This window comes from Lepidochelys kempii, chromosome 10 (genome assembly GCF_965140265.1).
Source record: "Lepidochelys kempii isolate rLepKem1 chromosome 10, rLepKem1.hap2, whole genome shotgun sequence".
In the NCBI taxonomy this organism is placed as follows: Eukaryota; Metazoa; Chordata; order Testudines; family Cheloniidae; genus Lepidochelys; species Lepidochelys kempii.
In genome coordinates, this window is record NC_133265.1 from 34859969 (window position 1) to 34879148 (window position 19180).

Consider the following 19180-nt stretch of genomic DNA (forward strand, 5'->3'; position numbering starts at 1 on the left):
CAAGGATGGCATTGGCCATTTTTGCCGCTGTGTCACACTGCAAGCTCATGTGCAGCTGTTTGTCCACTCTGACCCCTAAATCCATTTGAGTCATTGCTTTTGTGCTCGGTACTCTAGGTTCTCTGTCTTCATATGAAGTAGCTGTGAATTCATGAAGCCAGATGCCTGGCTTAAAAAGCTCCAGCTGCTGCAAATGCAGCAGCCCTTCTGCTTAGCAGCACAGGTGAGCATACTGCCCTGGCTCTCTGCAGTGGCAAACAGAGTCCAGTTCAGAGTCTCTATCGTGATATTCAAAGGCCTCCAAGGGTTTGGCCTTAGCTCCATGAGAGAGACCCCTTCCCCTGTGACCATGTTGTCCCACATCTATCTAGCTATGGAACAATTAAACTTTTGACAAATTGGGAGACTAGGAGCTAGAACTTGCACTTGATCCAGGCCTGGACAACAGCTCTTGTTCCTGCAAGGGGTGAGGCTGAGGAACCTCAGCATATTCAAAATTTGTCTCTTTGACTTGGCTTTCCCTCAGCAAGGTCTTCACACAGGTGCACGTCTCCACTCGTCAGACATATGGCCACCTGCAAAAACCAATGCCCGGTGCTCCTTCTACATTCTGAGAAGAAAGGGGGGGATTGTTATTGTTTTTCTAGTTTTAAATCCTTGGGACGGTATCAGTTACTCCGCTGACAGAGCGTTCTCAGGGGCCAGGCCCAGACTGCAGAAGGAACTAAGGACCATCGCAGACCTTCTGCTCCAAGTGCATTTCTTTGACTTTGCCTCCTCCAATATAACCATAGAGCAACATGTATCTGCTGTAAAAAAATCCAAACCCAGTTCTCCTGACTCAACACAGGCTTCTCCCCTTGGGGAGAGGATGAGGGAACAGACATGATAGATATTAGTCATGTTGCTTAATGCATGACTGAAGGTGCTCAGGTAGTATGGTGATGAATGAGTATGGTGGTATGAGAACTTACATAGAATAGAATAGTGATGGGGCCATATAAGTAGCTAGAAAGACAGAAGGGATGTGTGCCCCATGACCAAAGAGCAGGAGAGAATCCTTGGCCAAATTCTTCTAGCTACTGCCTGTCGGGGAAGATTGACTACAGAGAACCCCTCCCGTCACTGGAGTGAGTGTCTACACTGAAGTGTATAGTAGTGCAGCGGTGCCACTGTGGCGGTTTAAGTGCAGACATAGCCTCACTCGGCACTTATTTTTAAAAATCGTGTCTCTTAGCACATAGGTATTTCTTGGTGTACGTGTGCAGTGGTAGGCATATGCTTTGGGCCAGATTCTCAGCTAATGTCAATCAGTATAGCTCCATTGCCTTCATTGCAGCGATGCTGATTTATACTAGCGGAGGAGCTGGCCTCTCAGACTATCAGGACTGGCTTTGTCCAGTGCACAGCAAGTTCTTTACTTATTAGCTTTTCAATTTCTTTTCAGGCAGGGACCCTGGAAGCTGGTTAATTGAGTATCTATGTGGCAAATAATAACTTTCCTCTGTGCCCTTCTCTAGCAGTATCCACCCAAGGATCTCAAAGTATTTTACAAACACGAATTAAACCTCAGGGAAAGCATTACTATCCCTATTTAACAAATGGGGAAACTGAGGCACAGAGCAGCTAACTGACTTGGGCACAATCATACAATAAATCTGGGAATAGAACCCAGTTCTCCTGACTCAGTCCTGTGTTTCAATCACATCATCCGTTCTTCACTGCTTCTTTAGTCCACTATAGTTATCCTCTAGTCATCCAGCCCACACTTGGGCAGAACTCCCTTTTCGCTGCAGGATTGGACCCTGTACATTATTCTTTGGGGTTTGGGTGCTTTACAGTGTCCTCTCACTAACTACCCCAGTTTGAGAATTATTCTTCTTCCTCCCATTAGTGCCTTGCTTTTCTATAGTGCACAGTATAATGCTTGAAAATGGAAAACCATAAATCACAGATGTTACAACGGGAAACACATTTAGAGGTTCAGAATGATTTGATAATGCAAAAGGTTCTTTCCCTTTTCTCCAGTGAGTATCTCACACACTCCCTGAAAACATGCTCAGGCATGACTGATTAATCATGGCAGACTAATTACAGCACTGAATCATTTTCTGCCTAAATTCCTTAGAAAAGTTACTCATTGAAGAAATGTGGTTCCTGGTCTTTCTAAGGGAATTTGAGCAAATATTTCTCTTTGAGAAGGTCACTGAGAATATGCACAGTGTTTACAGTGCTTTCATGTACCCAAGCAGAAATTGGCAAAAGGAAAAATTTGAAAAGGTAAAAGATTGCCACTCAAAAATTCATAGATTCTAAGTCCAGAAGGTGATCATAGAATCATAGAAGATTAGGGTTGAAAGAGACCTCAGGAGGTCATCTAATCCAACCCCCTGCCCAAAGCAGGACCAACACCAACTAAACCATCCTGCCAGGGCTTTGTCAAGCCGGGCCTTAAAAACCTCTAAGGATGGAGATTCCACCGCCGCCCTAGGTAACCCATTCCAGTGCTTCACCACTCTTCTGGTGAAATAGTTTTTCCTAATATCCAACCTAGACCTCCCCCACTGCAACTTGAGACCATTACTTCTTGTTCTGTCATCTGCCACCACTGAGAACAGCCTCTCTCCATCCTCTTTGGAATCCCTCTTCAGGTAGTTGAAGGCTGCTATCAAGGCTGATTTTCTCATCTGACCTCCTGCATAAATCAGGCCAGAGAACTTCCCTGAAACAATTCCTTTTTGAACTAGAGCAGATATTGTAGAAAAACATCCAGACTTGACCACAGTCCTTAGACCAACTTTGTAAACATCTCTTTCGTGCTGTCACAACCAAGGCTTGGAGGATCAGTCCTATGGCAGGGCTGGTGTCTGACTCTGAGAGCATGGGTCGAGAGTCAGATGCCAAAGCCAGGGGTCAAAAACCCATTTCAGAGTCTAAATACCAAAGCCAGGGGTCCAAGTGGGAGGCAGAGTTCAAATACTGAAGCCAGGGGTTGGGATCGGACTTGGTGTTCAAGGGCAGAAGCCCGGGGTCCAAGTCAGGGTCGGAGTCTGGGAGTGAGACACTATAACTGGCTGGGGAGTCCACCTAGTTGCACGTTACTTCCTGGAACTTCTCTTGGGCTTAAATAGGGTGCCTGGACCAATAGGGGCCATGAGGGAAGCTGTCAGTCTGGCCTTCTGAGGTGGTGCTTCCTGTGGTGTTTGTCTCTATGGGGTCTATGTGATAATGCATCCAGCCTTATCACAGCTGCCGGGTAGCTGTGTAGAGGCATCAACCTCCTCGTGGGCCTACCTTCCAGCTCCCGCAGAACCTCACACCTGCTACCCTTCATGGCTTCTAAATTGACCTGGACTGGTGGCTTATTCCAGAGCCACCTGTGGAAAAGCTGACAGTTTTGTCAAATAAGCTTTCATCTGGCCACCAGGAAATGCCAGGCTGGCTACAAGGACCCCACAAAGAAGTCCAGTGTTGCTAAGGAATAATCCTTTCCTTCTCCAATACTATTCCCCTTTCCAAGGTATGCCAACTAGGATCGTACTCCTAGAACCTGTCCGTGCCTGATGATATATCCTAGTTAGTCTAAGACACCAAATGACAGTCAGGGCTGAAACAGAACACAGAGACTTGTCATTTCTTTTTGGAGTGGTTTCTTTTCATAACTTGGGGTCGGTGTCAATTGAAAATGCTAGGATGTTGGCTGCAAGGCTAAGATCTTTCTAAGAAAAGTAATGGCCAAGCCAGGCTTTTCCAGCAGCTACTTAATCCTGCTGTAAATGAATGTGGCTTACCATGCTGGTGAGGCTGCAAAACTGTGTTTTATATTCCTTGCGTGAACTCGCCATGACCCATATTAATATCGGAGCTTGGAAATATGAGCCAAGGATAGATGGCAGGATGGCGTGCATTTCCACTTAGTCTTGCTCTGACAGAATGCACCGTAAATAGCTGTGCGTGATATTTCGTACACAATCTATTGTTCTGTTCCTAGGACTGATGAATGAACTAGCAGAACGAGGACTCCTTGGGGAGGTACGAAGCAACTTACCTCCCAGTGCTGAACTGGAACCTGCATTGTGTATTCATGTGGCTCCCTATACTGACAGCTTGTTGCAGACACTGGGTATGTCAGAATGATGGAAAATCTAAGATTCTGCTGATTACAGAGCGAGATGCTGAGGTCTGCCTAATCCAGAACCCAGGATTTGCCTATTATAGGGACAGATCCTGGAGTCTTTACTGGGAATTTTCCTGAGCAAGAACCTCAGGATTTGGTTCATTGTCAATAATAATATATTTAGCACTGTACTCTGAGATCTTTTCCTAATGCTGGTTAGTGACTCCAATGGGACAACTAGTAAGGTGTTATCCTTACTTGTACTGGGTATCAGAAATGAGGCCATATACATTGGCTTTAGGGAGTCAAAAGCTCCCCTAGTAAAAAATAGGTGTGTGTTATCAATTAGAATTTATATCATATTGTGGGCTGTAAAATCTTAATAGGTAGCATAAAGGAGAGAAAGAAAAGGACATTTTTCCTGGGGATTCCATTTCTAAATAGCATTAAGCTAGGAAGGATAATAGATTTGGTATGAAAGTGAAGGGTATGGTGATCAAAACCAAATCTTAAGCCAGATCCTGGAATCTTTGCTTGGTCCTCCCCATTGAACTCAGTAAGTGTTTTGCCAGAGTACAAAGGCTTCAGGACTGACCCATTGTGCACTCAGGTGAATTCTGAAGGAAGATTCTGAGTCCAACCTGCGGACATGAAGGCCCAGCTCCTCAAAGATAGTTAGGCCCCTGTCTCCCATTGAACTCAAAGGCTTTGAGATCTGGGCTGAAATCCCTAATTGCTGTAATTGGCCTCTTGGTGCCAGTAGCAACTGATAAACCAGTACTGGTCCTAATTGCTTAACAATTGGGTTTAAGAACTGAATAGTGATAGGAGTAGAATGCGGCAAAGTTCCTTTCAAGGGATTTCCGACTGTTATGCACGTCCTGGTCATGCCTAGCTGAAGCATGGGAAATGTGTTCCATGCTGCAGAGCTACTGAGTAACCAGAAGTTGGTTTACTGCAGCCTGCATCATTGCTCTGAATTGAGTTTTGTCTCCCGTGTGATCTGAAGAACCAGCTGATTTTTGCTCACTGTTAAAATAAATATATAGACACTGATATTTTTAAAAGAGAAAAGACACTGACCTAACCAAATATAAATATCTAGACATCAGTTTAAAAACACAATCCAGACTTTCTAGCTCTGATGATTTTAGGGCTGGAGAATGATTCACTGTTGGAAACAAAACTTGCTCATGTTTTGCAGATAAGCCCTTGCTTTAGACCACGTTGAGACTCACTCACCAGACACTTGCCTACGTCCTACTTTTGTATCTGGGAGGAAGCTACTCTTAGAACCCATGCTCTGTTATTCTCTGGAGAATTAATCAATCCCTCCACACTAAGAGAAAGAGGAAGTTTGTTACCCTGGATAACTAGATTTGTTGTTTTGATCTTCTCTCTGAGCAGGAGGCAATCTCAGTGCAGTGCCAGACTCGTGTAATGTTCCTCTGGATCTTTTATGCCACCGAACCTACGCCTCGGATCCTGAAATGGAACAAGTTGTCATCCTGACACTGATTGGAAAGGAAGCCATGAAGAGTGCTGGCCATCTTCTTTGCCAAATCCTTCATCCTGGCTTCCAGAAGCAACCTCAAAACCCAGGTGACTCCTTCTCTTGGGGAAGGTTTGTACGCCTTGGCCAGCTAAATTCTATCCAGCTACTCTTAACTCAGCAAGTTCATTTAGGAAAAGTGGTGAAAGGGGCTCTGTAACGGGGCCCACTCCTCCCCATCCTTAGATGCCCCAAGAACCTCTCAGACTCTCTCTGCTGAGTGATTTATTTACATTCCCATCACCGACACTAATACAGCGCTTTTCTCCCTTTAGCCCTTTCCCACAGGGCCAGGGAGGAACAGAAGTCTCCCTTCCTTGAAAGCTGTGCACGCACTGGACTCAGCTGGCGCTGGTTACCCCCTCTCTCCTCCAGTATGTCCTTCCTGCATCCTTCTCATAGCCTCTGCTGCTGGACTAATTAGCTCTTCCAGCCTGAGCAGCTAAACTAGCTTGCACCTCCCTAGTTAGCCTTTTCCAGGGGAGCTGATTGATGCCTAAGTGATCAGATGCCTAAGTGCCTCACCTGCTAGCTTCTAACACTCTGTCCCAGGCCCTATCAGGTAGATAGGTGTGTTTATTTATCTCCCTAAAGAGTCTGTGAATGTTAGTGAGTGATCTTGGCCCGGATGGGCATCATTTGACTGCAGTAGGTTTTGAATCAGTTCAAGGATGTGCTAAGGTTCAGGCTAGCTCATATATGTAATCCGAACCAGTTTGCCCAGCCCTCATATTTAGGAGGCAGGATGGTTCTGTGGATAGGGAACAGAACAGGGGAGTCAGGAGACCTGAGTTCTACTCTAGTTCTGCCACTAGCCTCTTGTGTGACCATGGGCATGTTACTTCACTGCTTTGTGCCCCAGTTTCCCCATTGGTACAATGGAGATAATGACACTGACCTCCTTTGTAAAGTGCTTTCAAATGTATGCCTGAAAAGTGCTATATAAGAGCAAAATAGTATGATTATTTTATTAACTGGCACTAATTGCACAGAAATTGTTATGAAGTAAAAAACAAAGTACTCCTTAACATAGGGTCAGAATCTGGCAGCCTGGGTCTCACTGAGTAGCACGCTACTCCGAGAGTAGACTTGAAACCAATGGGCGTACTCGCAAAATATGATACTACTCACTGCGTGCAAGGGTTCCTGAATCTAGCCCATAGTAACCTCAGCAACATACAATTATGTATTGAACCTCCAAACATCTTGCTACACAGAAAACAAGCCTAGTTTGCAAACATAACAATAGTTAAGTTATTCTAGTGACAAGTCAATGTTACAATGGAGTTGATTACTATAATTAATATCCCTTAAAATGAAGCATTATCAGAGCAGTTACAATATCTATAATTATATACTATGCTGTATCAAAGCACTTAAATATCATTGTATTCCCAACATGTCCCTTTCACCTGCTCTACATTAAAGCCTTTCTTTAATCAGACTGCGGCACTTGATCTCCATGCGTCTCTGCTGATGTGGCACAGGGTTCTTTATTTCCTAGGTAGCCCATTCCTGGCTCTAATTATTAGCCATTTAACTTCCGAGAAGTTGTATTGTTTGAATATACTAAGTTTTAGCCCAGTGTGATTCCAAACCCTGCATTGCACTTCCTGGTGGATGGGAGGGATAGTGGAGACCAAACAAGTTTGGAAGTTCCTGTCTGCTAAAGAAGATCATAAGACGAGTGTGAATGTAAGACACTAGCAGAGAACAGCCTCTAGGAAACACAAGCTACCAATTAGTAATTAACAGGTTTCTCTTTTCTTGCAGAAGGACTTGACCCAGGGTTTGAGCTTCTGAGCCTCAAGTGGTTGCACCGTCTCACTCGGAGTCAGGCCAAAGAAGTAACCCCTTTCGAGGTGGGAGATACCTCCTGGCAAAGAAGCATCAATATGCTGATGTCCAGCCCAGCTCTCATCTGTGCGCTGCGGAGAGTCAGTGCCTTTGGGGTTCTTGCTGAGACCCTGAAGAAGCTGACGCTGCTGGGAGACAAGACAAACACTAACACCAGTGACCTTCAGAGAGTGATGGCCTTGACCCCAGAGATGGCCTTCAGGCAGGCAGTCCTCTTCTTCACCGAGAAAGAGTTCATAGCTGGTAGGAGTTGTTCTTACTGTTAACAGGCTTTGCAGTTAGGCAGGCCGTGGGCAGCTTACTGAGCACAGACAAAGGAGCCTTTTTGCTGTGTGTTCCCGTCAAGCAGGATAAAAAACACAGTAAATTAAATTAATTCAGGGTCAAATTCTGCACTTGTGTGCATGTGTGGGGCTCCAATAAAGTCACTGGAAGCCATATTGGTGAACATGAAGGTAGGTTTTGGCACTAATAGTCTAACACAACTTTGCACCCCCATTGCACCTTTTACCTGAGGATCTCAACGCACTTTATACTATTAAAGAGCCTTTACAGTCCCATGAGCTAGGTAAATAGTATTATAGCCATTTTGCATGTTTATATACGCAGACATGGAGATGCAGAGAGCCTAAATGGCATGCTGAAGGGCTTACAGTAACAAAGTCAGGAATAGAATCTAGGAATCATGACAACCACTCATTTGTTCTGACCACTCGCACACCCATTAGACAAGCTTCCACACCCTACAGCTGTAAGGATCCATGTGATCTCATAAACTGCTGCATAATGATTGATCACATGACAGAACACGTGATAGCCGTCAACTTCTATAGGGTTTGACAACATGTAAAGTAGCAGACATACAGTCCAGTGCCTGGTGTCCCTATACAGACAGACTCCTTAGGGACTAACTCAGTGATGCACTGAATCCTTTGTTTAGGATTTCCTTCTGAACAAAAGGAAAAGGAACTCATGGAAAATGGATGGCACTGTTGCCAAAGGCTCCCCAAACATGAATGATACTTGCTGGCACTAACGCATCTGTGTAGTAAACCTACTGGTTTCCTTCCATAGAAAGGAATGTGCAGCCAGACCTGCTTAAGCCAAATCACTTTGCATACAGTGGTTTTATTCAGATTTGATGCCTTGGAGTAGCAAAACCTGGAGCTCACTCTGTTACCTGTAATATGAAATCTATCAGCAAGTCACTTAAGAAATCCTGACTCCCAGCACCAAAGGGTAAATAGTCCATAATGCACATATGCTATAAGATCATATGCCATTTTCTGGGTACCCAGAGATGGGCACATGATAACTGTGTGTATTGAATGAGGAGAAGGTGTCAGAGTTCCATAAACTCATTATAAATTCCTTATGAATTATAATAACCCTCTATTTCTTCCTGTTTCTGCACATTTGCATTACTGCCAACTCAAGCTTATATGCTCCTGTCAGATGCATACAGTGCTTATGTAGTGCAGAACAACAGTGCAGTCTAATACAATAGCAGACATGAGCTGTGTTGGTGTCAAAAAGTATAGGTACATGCTGTTGTGGTGATCTGCAAATGAACTATTCAGGTGTTTTGTGTTTAGAGTGGAGGAGCATGAAAAGGGGGTCTTCAGTAACGGGATGGAAGCCAGCATCTCAAAGTTAGATCTCCCCAAAACTGTGTATAAAAGCCACTGCGAGTTGATGTGGTATTGACCTGCCTTAAAGTCCTGGTGCAAGAAAAGTTCAGGCAGGGCTGTGAGATCAGCTTGCACAGGAAGGTGGTGGTTACAATCTCAGTTTGCCCAGATAGGCCATTGTCAGTGGTAAAAAGGCAGCACACATACTGCTATTAACCATGACTCCAGCAGCCAGCAGGAACTCTTTTACAGGGTCACTCTGAATTCTTTCCTCCTGTTGTTTTCTCCATCGGGGGTCTTTTATTCTGAAGAGCAATTCTTCCCTTGGGTGGTTTGCAGCTGTTTAAAGCCCACTCCTATTGCCATGGTACATATAGTTACAATTCTGATCTCAACAAGCAGTCGTGACTATCACACTAGGATTAGTCATAAAAAGCACATCTCTTTCCCTTTGCAGATTGCAAACGTCGCCCTGCTATGAAGTACCTGCCACCATCTGTCAGAGGTTCCAGGGCTGAAGGTAAGACCAGAAACATGGGCTCAGTTTGCTTTCAAATTATTCCCTATTCTTAAAATAAATATTGAAAAAATTATAATTCTGCAGCCTTTTGTCATATGCATCACCACTGCATTAATAGACCCGGGCTGCAGTTTGCAGTCCCCTGTGCTTAGGAAGGACGGGGGGCAGGTCATTCTCTGCAAGGGGTACCATGATGGGAGCAGCTTTAATTAACAGGTCAGGGTCCATAGGAGTCCTACTGTGGAGGCTGCCAGGGAGTATGCTGAATCAGTGCCCTGGTGACACCCTTTCCTTGACCATGGCCCTTCCCTCCTCATTTTGTGGGCTAGTGGGCTTCAGGCTGCTGGCCCAGTGTGGATTGTTGGTGATTTGATCACTGCAGCCCCTTCACTGGGTGGTGCCAGCATGAGGGGCGTGCAGCTTGGGTCACATCAGCTTTCACTGGGGGACGGGCAGGCAGGGACTTGCACCCTTGCTCTTGATTTCTGTTACGATATCATTTTGATAGACCAGCATCAGGAGTGGGAATAAACCAACAGTTCTGCAGATGGAGTAGAACACGGAAGGCGACCTGTGCACAAGTTCAGGCTGACCCGTGAAATGGTGCGGAAAGTGGCCAGCCTGGGTAATCAGAAGGTCCAGACTCCGTCCTTTGCTCGCTGACCACAGGGTGGGGACACCTTTCACTCTAGGAGCCAGTTCAGAAGGGTCCCTAGCCGTCTCTAGTGGGAGCTCCTGTCTGTCCAACTCTGATAATTGTGTGTTCCCCATGGCCATAGTATCTAAGCACCTGACAGTCTTTAATATGTTTATCCTCACATCCCCCATGTGAGGCAGGGCAGTGCTATTATCTCCATTGCACAGATGGGGAACTAAATGACTTGCCCAGGGTCACATAGGAAATCTGTGTCAGAGCAGGGTGTTAAACACAGATCTCCCGAGTCCTAAGCTAGTGCCCTAATCGCTGGATAATTTACAGTGCTTTCTCTTTACATCCTTCCTCCTGTCCTGGACAGAGGGGCAGTCCCATCTAGGGCTGTCAAGGAATGTAGGGCTAAACACAGTTCCAAGAACAGTCGGGCTCCCAAAATACTCAAGAAAAAAATAGGTGCTATGGGGATGTGATCACTAAGGGTGTGTCTGCATAGCAGCTGGGAGATGTGCTTGTCAGCGTGGGTAGAGAGCTTGAGCTAGCACATGGAAAATAGCGGTGTTGACATTGCAGCATAGTCAGCAGTGTGGGCTAGCCACCTAGCTCAGACCTAGCTAGAACCGCCCCGTATACCCTGATGTCCACACCATTGTTTATAGCACCATAGCTTGAGCTGAGCTAGTGCCAGACTGTCCATGCTGGGAATCACACCTCCCAGCTGCAGTGTAGATATACCCTGAGAGATTACCAGAGAGCTTCAGGGTCAGATCTGCCGCTTAGTCCTGCTTATTATTCTACCAGAACAAAAAATAGCCATGGAAAGAAACATAGGTCTTATTAAAAGGAAGTGATCCAGCGGGTAGGCAGCTCCCAGATAAAGGGCTGTGGGAAATGGAAACCACGCTGTAATGAAGTCAAAAGGAGTGTAATGACTTAGTCTGTTGCTAACAAACAGGATTTCCTGGTTTTGCTTTTTAAATCAAATGTAATGTTTGTTAAAGCGGCCAGACTGAAACCCCGGGAGACTGAAGGCCTTTACTTATACTAAAAGTATAAAGTTACACTTCACTAAACAGGCAGCAGCACAAGCTTCCCCAGCAACATATCCAAACAATTATGGTGAGGGATGTTCTATAGGGGCCTGAAGGGAGTTCAGTCTCCTTGGCCCCTTCACTCCACTGGCCCCTCTGTTGAGAATGCCAGTAAAGGGGGACAGTTAGCTGGTTTTGAGACCTGTCTGCTGTAGCTGGACTGAGATCCACGAATTCATTCTATCAAAGAACCTTCAAGTGGTAATAACACTGCTCAGCCCTTGTGCATTTAGGCTGGAGATCAACCAGTAGCCTAGAGGTGAAAGACTCCATATTCCATTGCCCGTCCCTTGAGTTATCCAGTCCCTTCACAGGGAATGATTTTATAAACATGAGTCAGGTTTCAGAGTAGCAGTCATGTTAGTCTGTATCTGCAAAAAGAACAGGAGTACTTGTGGCACTTTAGAGACTAACACATTTATTTGAGTGTAAGCTTTCGTGAGCTACAGCTCACTTCATTGGATGCATGCAGTGGAAAATACAGTGGGAGATTTTATATACACAGAGAACATGAAACAATGGGTGTTACCGTACACACTGTAAGGAGAGTGATCAGGTAAGGTGAGCCACTACCAGCAGGAGAGAAAAAAAACCTTCTCTAGTGATAATCAAGACGGGCCATTTCCAGCAGTTGACAAGAACGTGTGAGGAACAGTGTGGAGGTGGGGGGAATAAATATGGGGAAATAGTTTTACTTTGTATAATGACACATCCACTCCCAGTCTTTATTCAACCCTAATGTATTTCTCCCCCACCTACTGTTCCTCACACGTTTTTGTCAACCGCTGGAAATGGCCCGTCTTGATTATCACTACAGAAGGTTTTTTTTCTCTCCTGTTGGTAATAGCTCACCTTACCTGATCACTCTCCTTACAGTGTATTTTCCACTGCATGCATCCGATGAAGTGAGCTGTAGCTCACGAAAGCTTATGCTCAAATAAATTTGTTAGTCTCTAAGGTGCCACAAGTACTCCTTTTCTATAAACATGAGTGTTAATATGCCTACACATTGTGGTAACCTCTCCAGCGCTGTTCCCTTGAACATTCCCAGAGCAGCAGTTCAGATGGAGGGCCCATTTTTTCCTAGTTTGTTGATAAGGTCATAAGCATCCCAGCACTTGAGTTAAGGCAACTGAAGGCGCAATATATATTAGGGGTTGTGAACAATGCAGCTGCTTGTTTCTGCATGAGGTTTTCCATGGACTTCCAACCCTTGGGATTCCTTCGTAGCATTTTTCATTCTGTTACCGGTTGTCAAGCTGCGTGGTGACTCAGAGTGCTGGCCTTGTGACCAGTGGTGAGCTGGAGCCGGTTCGCACCTGTTCACGCAAACCGGTTGTTAAATTTTGAAGCTGGTTTAGAACCGGTTGTTAAAGGGGTGGGCAAACTCCTGCCCACGGGCCACATCCGGCCTCTAGGACCGTCCTGTCTGGCCCACCTGAGCTCCCAGCTGGGGAGAATCCCCTGGCTGAGAATCCCTTTTTAATTTTTACTCACCCGGCGGCGGATGCTCCGGATCTTTGGCGGCACTTTGGCGGCGGGTCCTTCACTCGCTCCTGGTCTTGGGCAGCGAGTCCTTCACTCGCTCCGGGTCTTCAGTGGCACTTCAGTCGGGTCCTTCAGTGCCACCGAAGACCCGGAGCGAATGAAGGACGTGCCGCTGAAGACCTGGAGTGACTGAAGGAACCGGTTCTTCAGATTTTGGCAGCTCATCACTGCTTGTGACTGAATGGTCTGTTTTATACAGTTATCACTAAAGCCCTGATGAGGATATCAAAGTAATTCATCTTTCACTTTTCTTCTGGAGGTGGGGGGCTGGAAAACAGGGCTCCAGCAAACTACTCAGTTCACATCAGGTGCTCTGGAGCAGGGGAGGTCAGAAGGCGATGGCCCCATCACTTTTTACTGACTGTAAGGGTGAGCCACAGGGTGGAGGGGACAGAGAGGAGCGAGCAGAGGGCAGGGTATTGGGGGGAAGAGGCGGCGTGGGAACGGGGCCTTGGGGGAAGTGGAAGTGCAAGGGTGGGGGCTCAGGGAGAAGGGGCTGCATGGGGGCAGGGCCTCAGGGAAAGGGGCGGTGCTAGAGTGACCGCTTGGGAAGAAGGGGCAGTGCACGGGCGGGGCTTCAGGGGAATGGGCAGTGCAAGGGCAGGGCCTCAGGGGGAAGGAGCTGTGCAGGGGGGGTGGGGCCACGGTTTTGGGCGCTGATGGCCCCCCTCACTTTTAGGGAGCTTCCACTGTTCCTGGTTCACATGTACCTTGAACTGGCCTTAAGCTTCCCATAGCTGCCCAGTGTAGGCCATCGCAGGTACCCTGTCAAACAGGAAAACCATTTGTACCTAAGATCTCATCAGGGGGCCTGACTCTCAGTTATACTAAGGCCCTTGACACTGCTCTGGTAGTGTAAAGGGGCCCTAAAGTGGGTGGGAATTGTCCCTGAGAGTACTCCCTATTCAGTGAGCAGAGTACGTGGACTTTGACAGGATTTGTTGGTGTTCAGCACTTCTGAAATCAAGCCATGTACGTTCTGATATGATATTTGAAAACAAAGCGTACATCATGAAGAGCATCTGTGTAACTGCCATATGTTGCAGTACAGCAGAGATGACAATACTCCCAACTGCTGTCCCAAAGCAATGCTCACTTATTAAAGTCAATTCACTGTTCTTCTATAGGGGGAGAGACTCGGAGAGGCCACGCAGAGCCATTGTTCACCTACATGCAAGCAGGTGAGGAGGGCAGGGTTCTCTCTCTGTTTCACTCTCTTAAACATAGTTGTTGTTCAGCAAATATTCCTGGGGGGAAAGTGGGTTTAACAAGGCCTTTGTGGAGCCAGCTTGGATAGATACCAACAGGGACCAAGGAAAAGGATGACAGTTGGAATTGCACAAGATGTTAACCTGGGCTTGAACACAGACAGTGATATACACGCCCTTGTCTAAACATCCCAGGAACCTGACATGTGCTTCTCTTGAGGTTGTATTGATTTAAAGCCACCCACACACCCAAAGGAAGGAAACACACCTCTCCAGTTTAGGAGTGTATATGAAGACAATGCAGCAGTTTGGCTTCAACCCCTTTAAAGCAACACCAACTTAGACACTTGGCCAAACCTTGGCCACCAGGATGGGAGTTGAGAGTATCACAGAACAGAAGAAAAGGTAACAAAGGCTAGAAAAGCATTGGCAAAACCTGGGAAGGCCAGAGAGCAGTCAGAAGTGATGAGGGAAATCAGCCTGGACCTTTGGGGAGCACCAGAGGCCTACAAATTAAGGGTTATAGTAACACATGATCAGCATGGCGAGTCCCCATTGATATGTGGGCAATTAACTGATTGAATCTGGGACAGTGTATGGCTCTTAGGGGAATCTGAAGATGTCAGTTTTGCAGGCTCATCTGAAGGTAAGAACATGTGCACACCTTCAGGTGTGGATAATTTATATACATATGTATAAATATGCAGCACATATAGTTAACCACATACCAGAAAGAATAGGAATGTTTGCCCAGAAACACAGCAGATGGTGAGTAAAACATCTTGAGGACAATGACTACTTATGTAACAATATGTAATTTAGATTGCCATTCTATACACCAGTAGCTGTGGGTAGCAGGGAGGTTTGCCTCTGCATAGCAAGCTGTTGCTATGGCATTTACCTTTCTGTTCAAGGATTTTGTACAGAAAATATGAGATCCTATAATGTCAGAGCTCCCAGAAGAAAATGGGTTAATTTGTCTCACTGAGGTGTACACAGAATGAGGGGCATGTTGTTATTTTTTATCTGGCTCCAAATTGCTTTGTGTCATGAATCAATAACATGTCTCTTGCCATTTGTAAAGAACTCCATGCATCAAATTATATGTACTATCACTGATGCTTCATTGCATTGACATCTGTATAATCAGTAACATGGTGCATAGAAAACATAAAGTGACATCTGATGTACGCAAACAGATAATAATGGTAACAGTATTAGCAGCCTGCAATACTTATTACATGCTTCATGCTAGCTGACATGGTTAGGCACCAGGAGCTGACGGGTCCCAGTTCACTGTTTCTGACATTACATTTTGCCAACAAGTCTTAAAAAGATGTTATCAGGATAAAAATCATAATTGTACTCCTAATAATATGGTGCTTTTGATTACAGAGACTGATAGAATTTTAAATGGCAGTTATGTAAATATCAACACTTTCACAGTTTGTTTGCTTTATGCATTTCACCCAGTGAGGACAGTGAAGCTAGCCTGATCAGTTTCACTTTCCATTTCTAGTCAGTTTCTTTTTGTGGCTCTCAGGCATAGGCACAGTGATGCTGAGCTCGGCTCTCAGCTCTGTAGAGGGAAGTTTGGGTCACACACAAAGTGATTTTGGCTCAGATCCTCAGTGATATTTAGACATCTAACTCCCACCAAAATCAGTGGCAGTTTTGTGCCTAAGTACCCTTAAGAATCTGAGCCTTTAGACCTAAGCTATTTGACAGTGCCCTTCTAAACAGCATAGTCCTAGTAGGGAAACAGAAACATGGGATCTAAATAAAGAATGATAAGGATTCAGTGGTTGCCATAAGGATTGTATCTTATATCCTGTGGTAACTTTGGCTTTGTTCTGATCTTATATTACATGGAAAAGGGGACTCGATTATCAAGTTTAACATATGCAAAATTAGCATCCCACATGAAGATCTGATATGAATTGATTCTGGATCTACAAACTTGTGGTATAAAATGTTTGGAACTATAGGTAGTGCTCACAGATATTCAGGTATCGGATAGAATCACCCTTCTGGCCTTGGCTGGTCTGGATATATTTTAAAACTAAAATATTAAACCATACCCACAGCCTTATTCTGTATTTGTTTGGTTCTGTCAGTACAGTCCTGTGGACTGCATGCCAGCTGCTTTTAAAAGTCCTTGTTCTTTAGATGCCTATCCTAGCTGACAAACGATTACGTTGTTTGCCTTTAAAATTACCGAGAGTGAGTACCAATGCTCAGTGCTTTAAACATCTTTGGTTTCACTGTAATGCTTTTTTGTTACAGGAGCCCAGCTTCTTTGTACTGTGTTGCTGATCAAACCTGGTGTCTGGGCTCATAGCCTTGCTAGAATCCTCCGAAAACTAGACCTAGAAAAATTCAGCCTTGTTGGGATGAAACACATAAGCCTGAAACCAGACATTGTCTTAGGACTCCTCTCATCTGAAGCTAAACAGGTTTGTTAAAAAACAGGCAGATCTACAACTGCACTAGCACTTAAAACGATCCAGCTGCAGGATGTGCTGATCGAATCCATTCCTGTTAAAGCAAAAACTCCAGTCCAAGATTCCTCTGTGGTTGTCACAGGTGAACTCTACAAAATAATTAAATCTGCACTGGGTGTCAGATAGAAAGAGAGCTATATCACATGGCACAAAGAAACAGACCAGGTTTCTCTGAAAGAAAAATTCTGAGCACTTGGATGACATGCAGATGCCATTTAGGAGGAAACCTCCCGTGAACTGAATAAGTTACGAAGTAAACTTCCTAATTCATAATGAGTCCTATTACATTTCCAATCGAAGCTCAACTGTTGAGGTTCTAGAGTCTTTAAAAATGACCTGCAAGTAAAACAAAATTGGGCTTGTGTCTTTTTTTGCTTGATAATAAAGAGGCATGAACATTGTTTTTTCAGTTAAGAGAGAATTTATATTTTTGCTTTTTTTTTTAACATTAGAATTTCAGATTCTCTCTAGCCTGGAAGACTCTGTACTGACTGGAGAGCTTGTGAAATGACGACATGACAAGAGCCAAGAAAGTAAAAATGTTAAGCAACTGAGACCGGAAGGGATATTTATTTTTAAAATCTTTAGATTTTATTGGTTTCATTAACATCTATTTAACATCACTGTTTAATAACATTTTAGATAGATGAGGTCTTTGTTAAAGATCCAACACTCCCTCCTGATTGGGGTGTTTCCATGCTGCATAGTTCCCTGCCTACCCTGTAAATACCCCAGCAAGTCAGACTGCCTAAGCAGGCCTGCTTTGCTTTCTCCTCAGAGGCTATAAACAATGTACTTGGCCATAGTTCTAAGCAAGCACATTGATTCTCAAAGTGAAAGCATTATGGAAAAAACATATTAAAAACCATAAAACAACCTACACACATGCTAATAAGCTTACCAGAGATCACTCCAACTCCAACGGCTCTGGCAGGAGTCAGTCCTTCAAACCCCACCAAAGATTTTTTCTGTGGCTGTGTGGCCATAACCACCATGGCTCAGAACAAGCACACCCTTGCATCTATGGGTCCCTCCTTTATACAGTTTGGGCCTCTGATCTTGTCCCTGTGAAACGGATGATCAGCAGACAAAGTACCCACCTTCAGAGCAAAGCTTCAAAAGGTTGAGTTCTTGCATAACCAAAGAGGGTACATTTGCATACACCTACCCGTAGAGATTTTGAGAAACCCACATAACTTTAAAAGTTCATTCTTGTCTGGAAAATCATTTGCTTTGAAGCTCTTTACCCCCTCCAGGGTTTACATCTGCCATGTCTCCCCCCACAGGTGTTATGTCCAATCCCACAATAACACAGAAACATTTGCATTTTTAATACAGTGATCTTAATTCAGGAAGATTGAACTTAATTCAATAAGGTTTGTCCTTATTGCTCTGTCGCTATATTCTAAAACAGGGGAAATCAATTATCTTTTTGTCAAGGTCCAAATTTCTTAGTCAAGGTGTAGTCAAGGTCCAGACTTCAGAAAAAATAATAACAATCATGATAATAATAATTAAATTAAAAGATTTTGCTGACTGTTCAAAAGTGTCTGACCTGTGGTCTGCATATTGACTACCCCATTCTAAAGTAACAAACAAGCAGGCGGGAAAACTTTTCTTTAAAGAAAATAAAGAGCACTCTCAGCCTCTGTTTCTACATCATAACAAAGGCAAAAAAGGCACAAACCCATCTTTTACAAAAAACTCCTTGCAGGTCACCATTAAGGGAGATGTGGGGTTATTGGGAGTGGGTGGTAAGAGCTGTACGCAATTTGAGTATATCATAAGATTAAAAAAATAAAGAGGGGGTGGTTTTTCTTTGACCACCAGAAACATACATGTATTTGGACGGCTATTTAAAAAGATCCAGTGTCTCTCAGAGACGGAGGGGGTGGGAAGCTTTAGAGAACTGTTGTTTCATCTGAACTTCTTGACTTATTCTTGTGTTTTTCCAGCTCTCCAGAGCAGCTGCTGAGCATTGATTTAGTTCCTTTAAAGAGCTGATGACTAATGAGTTTAAATATTACAGAGTATTGTTTTCTTGTTCATGGGAAAAAGCGGGTTTTATTATTTCGGCAGGTGAGAAAGTGGAGATAATAGACTGGCTGTAGCAGTGGGGAATGAAGAGCAGGAAGTGCTGTATACTGTTCAGGGTTCTGATCCCCATTCATAGACAATGACTGAGAGTCTTTCAGCCGTGAGGCCAGCTTTTCAGAAGAGCCCGGGGTCAGATGTCCAAGGGCTCAGCACCCACTGTTGGGGCCAGACTTTCACAAGAGCTCAGCTCCCAGTTAGGCACCTAATTAAAGGGGCAGATTTTCAAAAGCACATTTTGGGTGCTGGACTCTTCTGAAAATCTGGCTAAGTATCACAATGGGAGTTGCTGGCTGCTGAGCCATTTTGCAGCTGTGGCCCTCTTTAAATGCCTCCATGGGAGCTGGGCATCTTTGTAAGTCTGGCCCCGACAAAGGGCCATATGTTCCAATTGCTGAGGGTCCTG

General features: G+C 44.7%; 1 protein-coding gene across 11 annotated transcripts in view; it reads left to right on the forward strand.

Moving 5' to 3' along the window:
• The window catches only part of DNAAF8 (dynein axonemal assembly factor 8), a 151494-nt gene that overhangs the window by 106693 nt on the left and 25621 nt on the right, over window positions 1-19180 (forward strand). For 8 of the 11 annotated variants that reach the window (XM_073362825.1, XM_073362830.1, XM_073362827.1 and 5 more), the window contains 6 exons: window positions 3992-4123; window positions 5525-5719; window positions 7443-7769; window positions 9615-9677; window positions 14096-14149; window positions 16463-16632. In XM_073362825.1, the coding sequence (XP_073218926.1) occupies window positions 3992-4123; window positions 5525-5719; window positions 7443-7769; window positions 9615-9677; window positions 14096-14149; window positions 16463-16632 (941 nt within the window). The remainder of the gene's footprint in view (window positions 1-3991; window positions 4124-5524; window positions 5720-7442; window positions 7770-9614; window positions 9678-14095; window positions 14150-16462; window positions 16633-19180) is intronic. The other 3 variants (XM_073362831.1, XM_073362834.1, XM_073362826.1) reach the window with 2 other exon arrangements.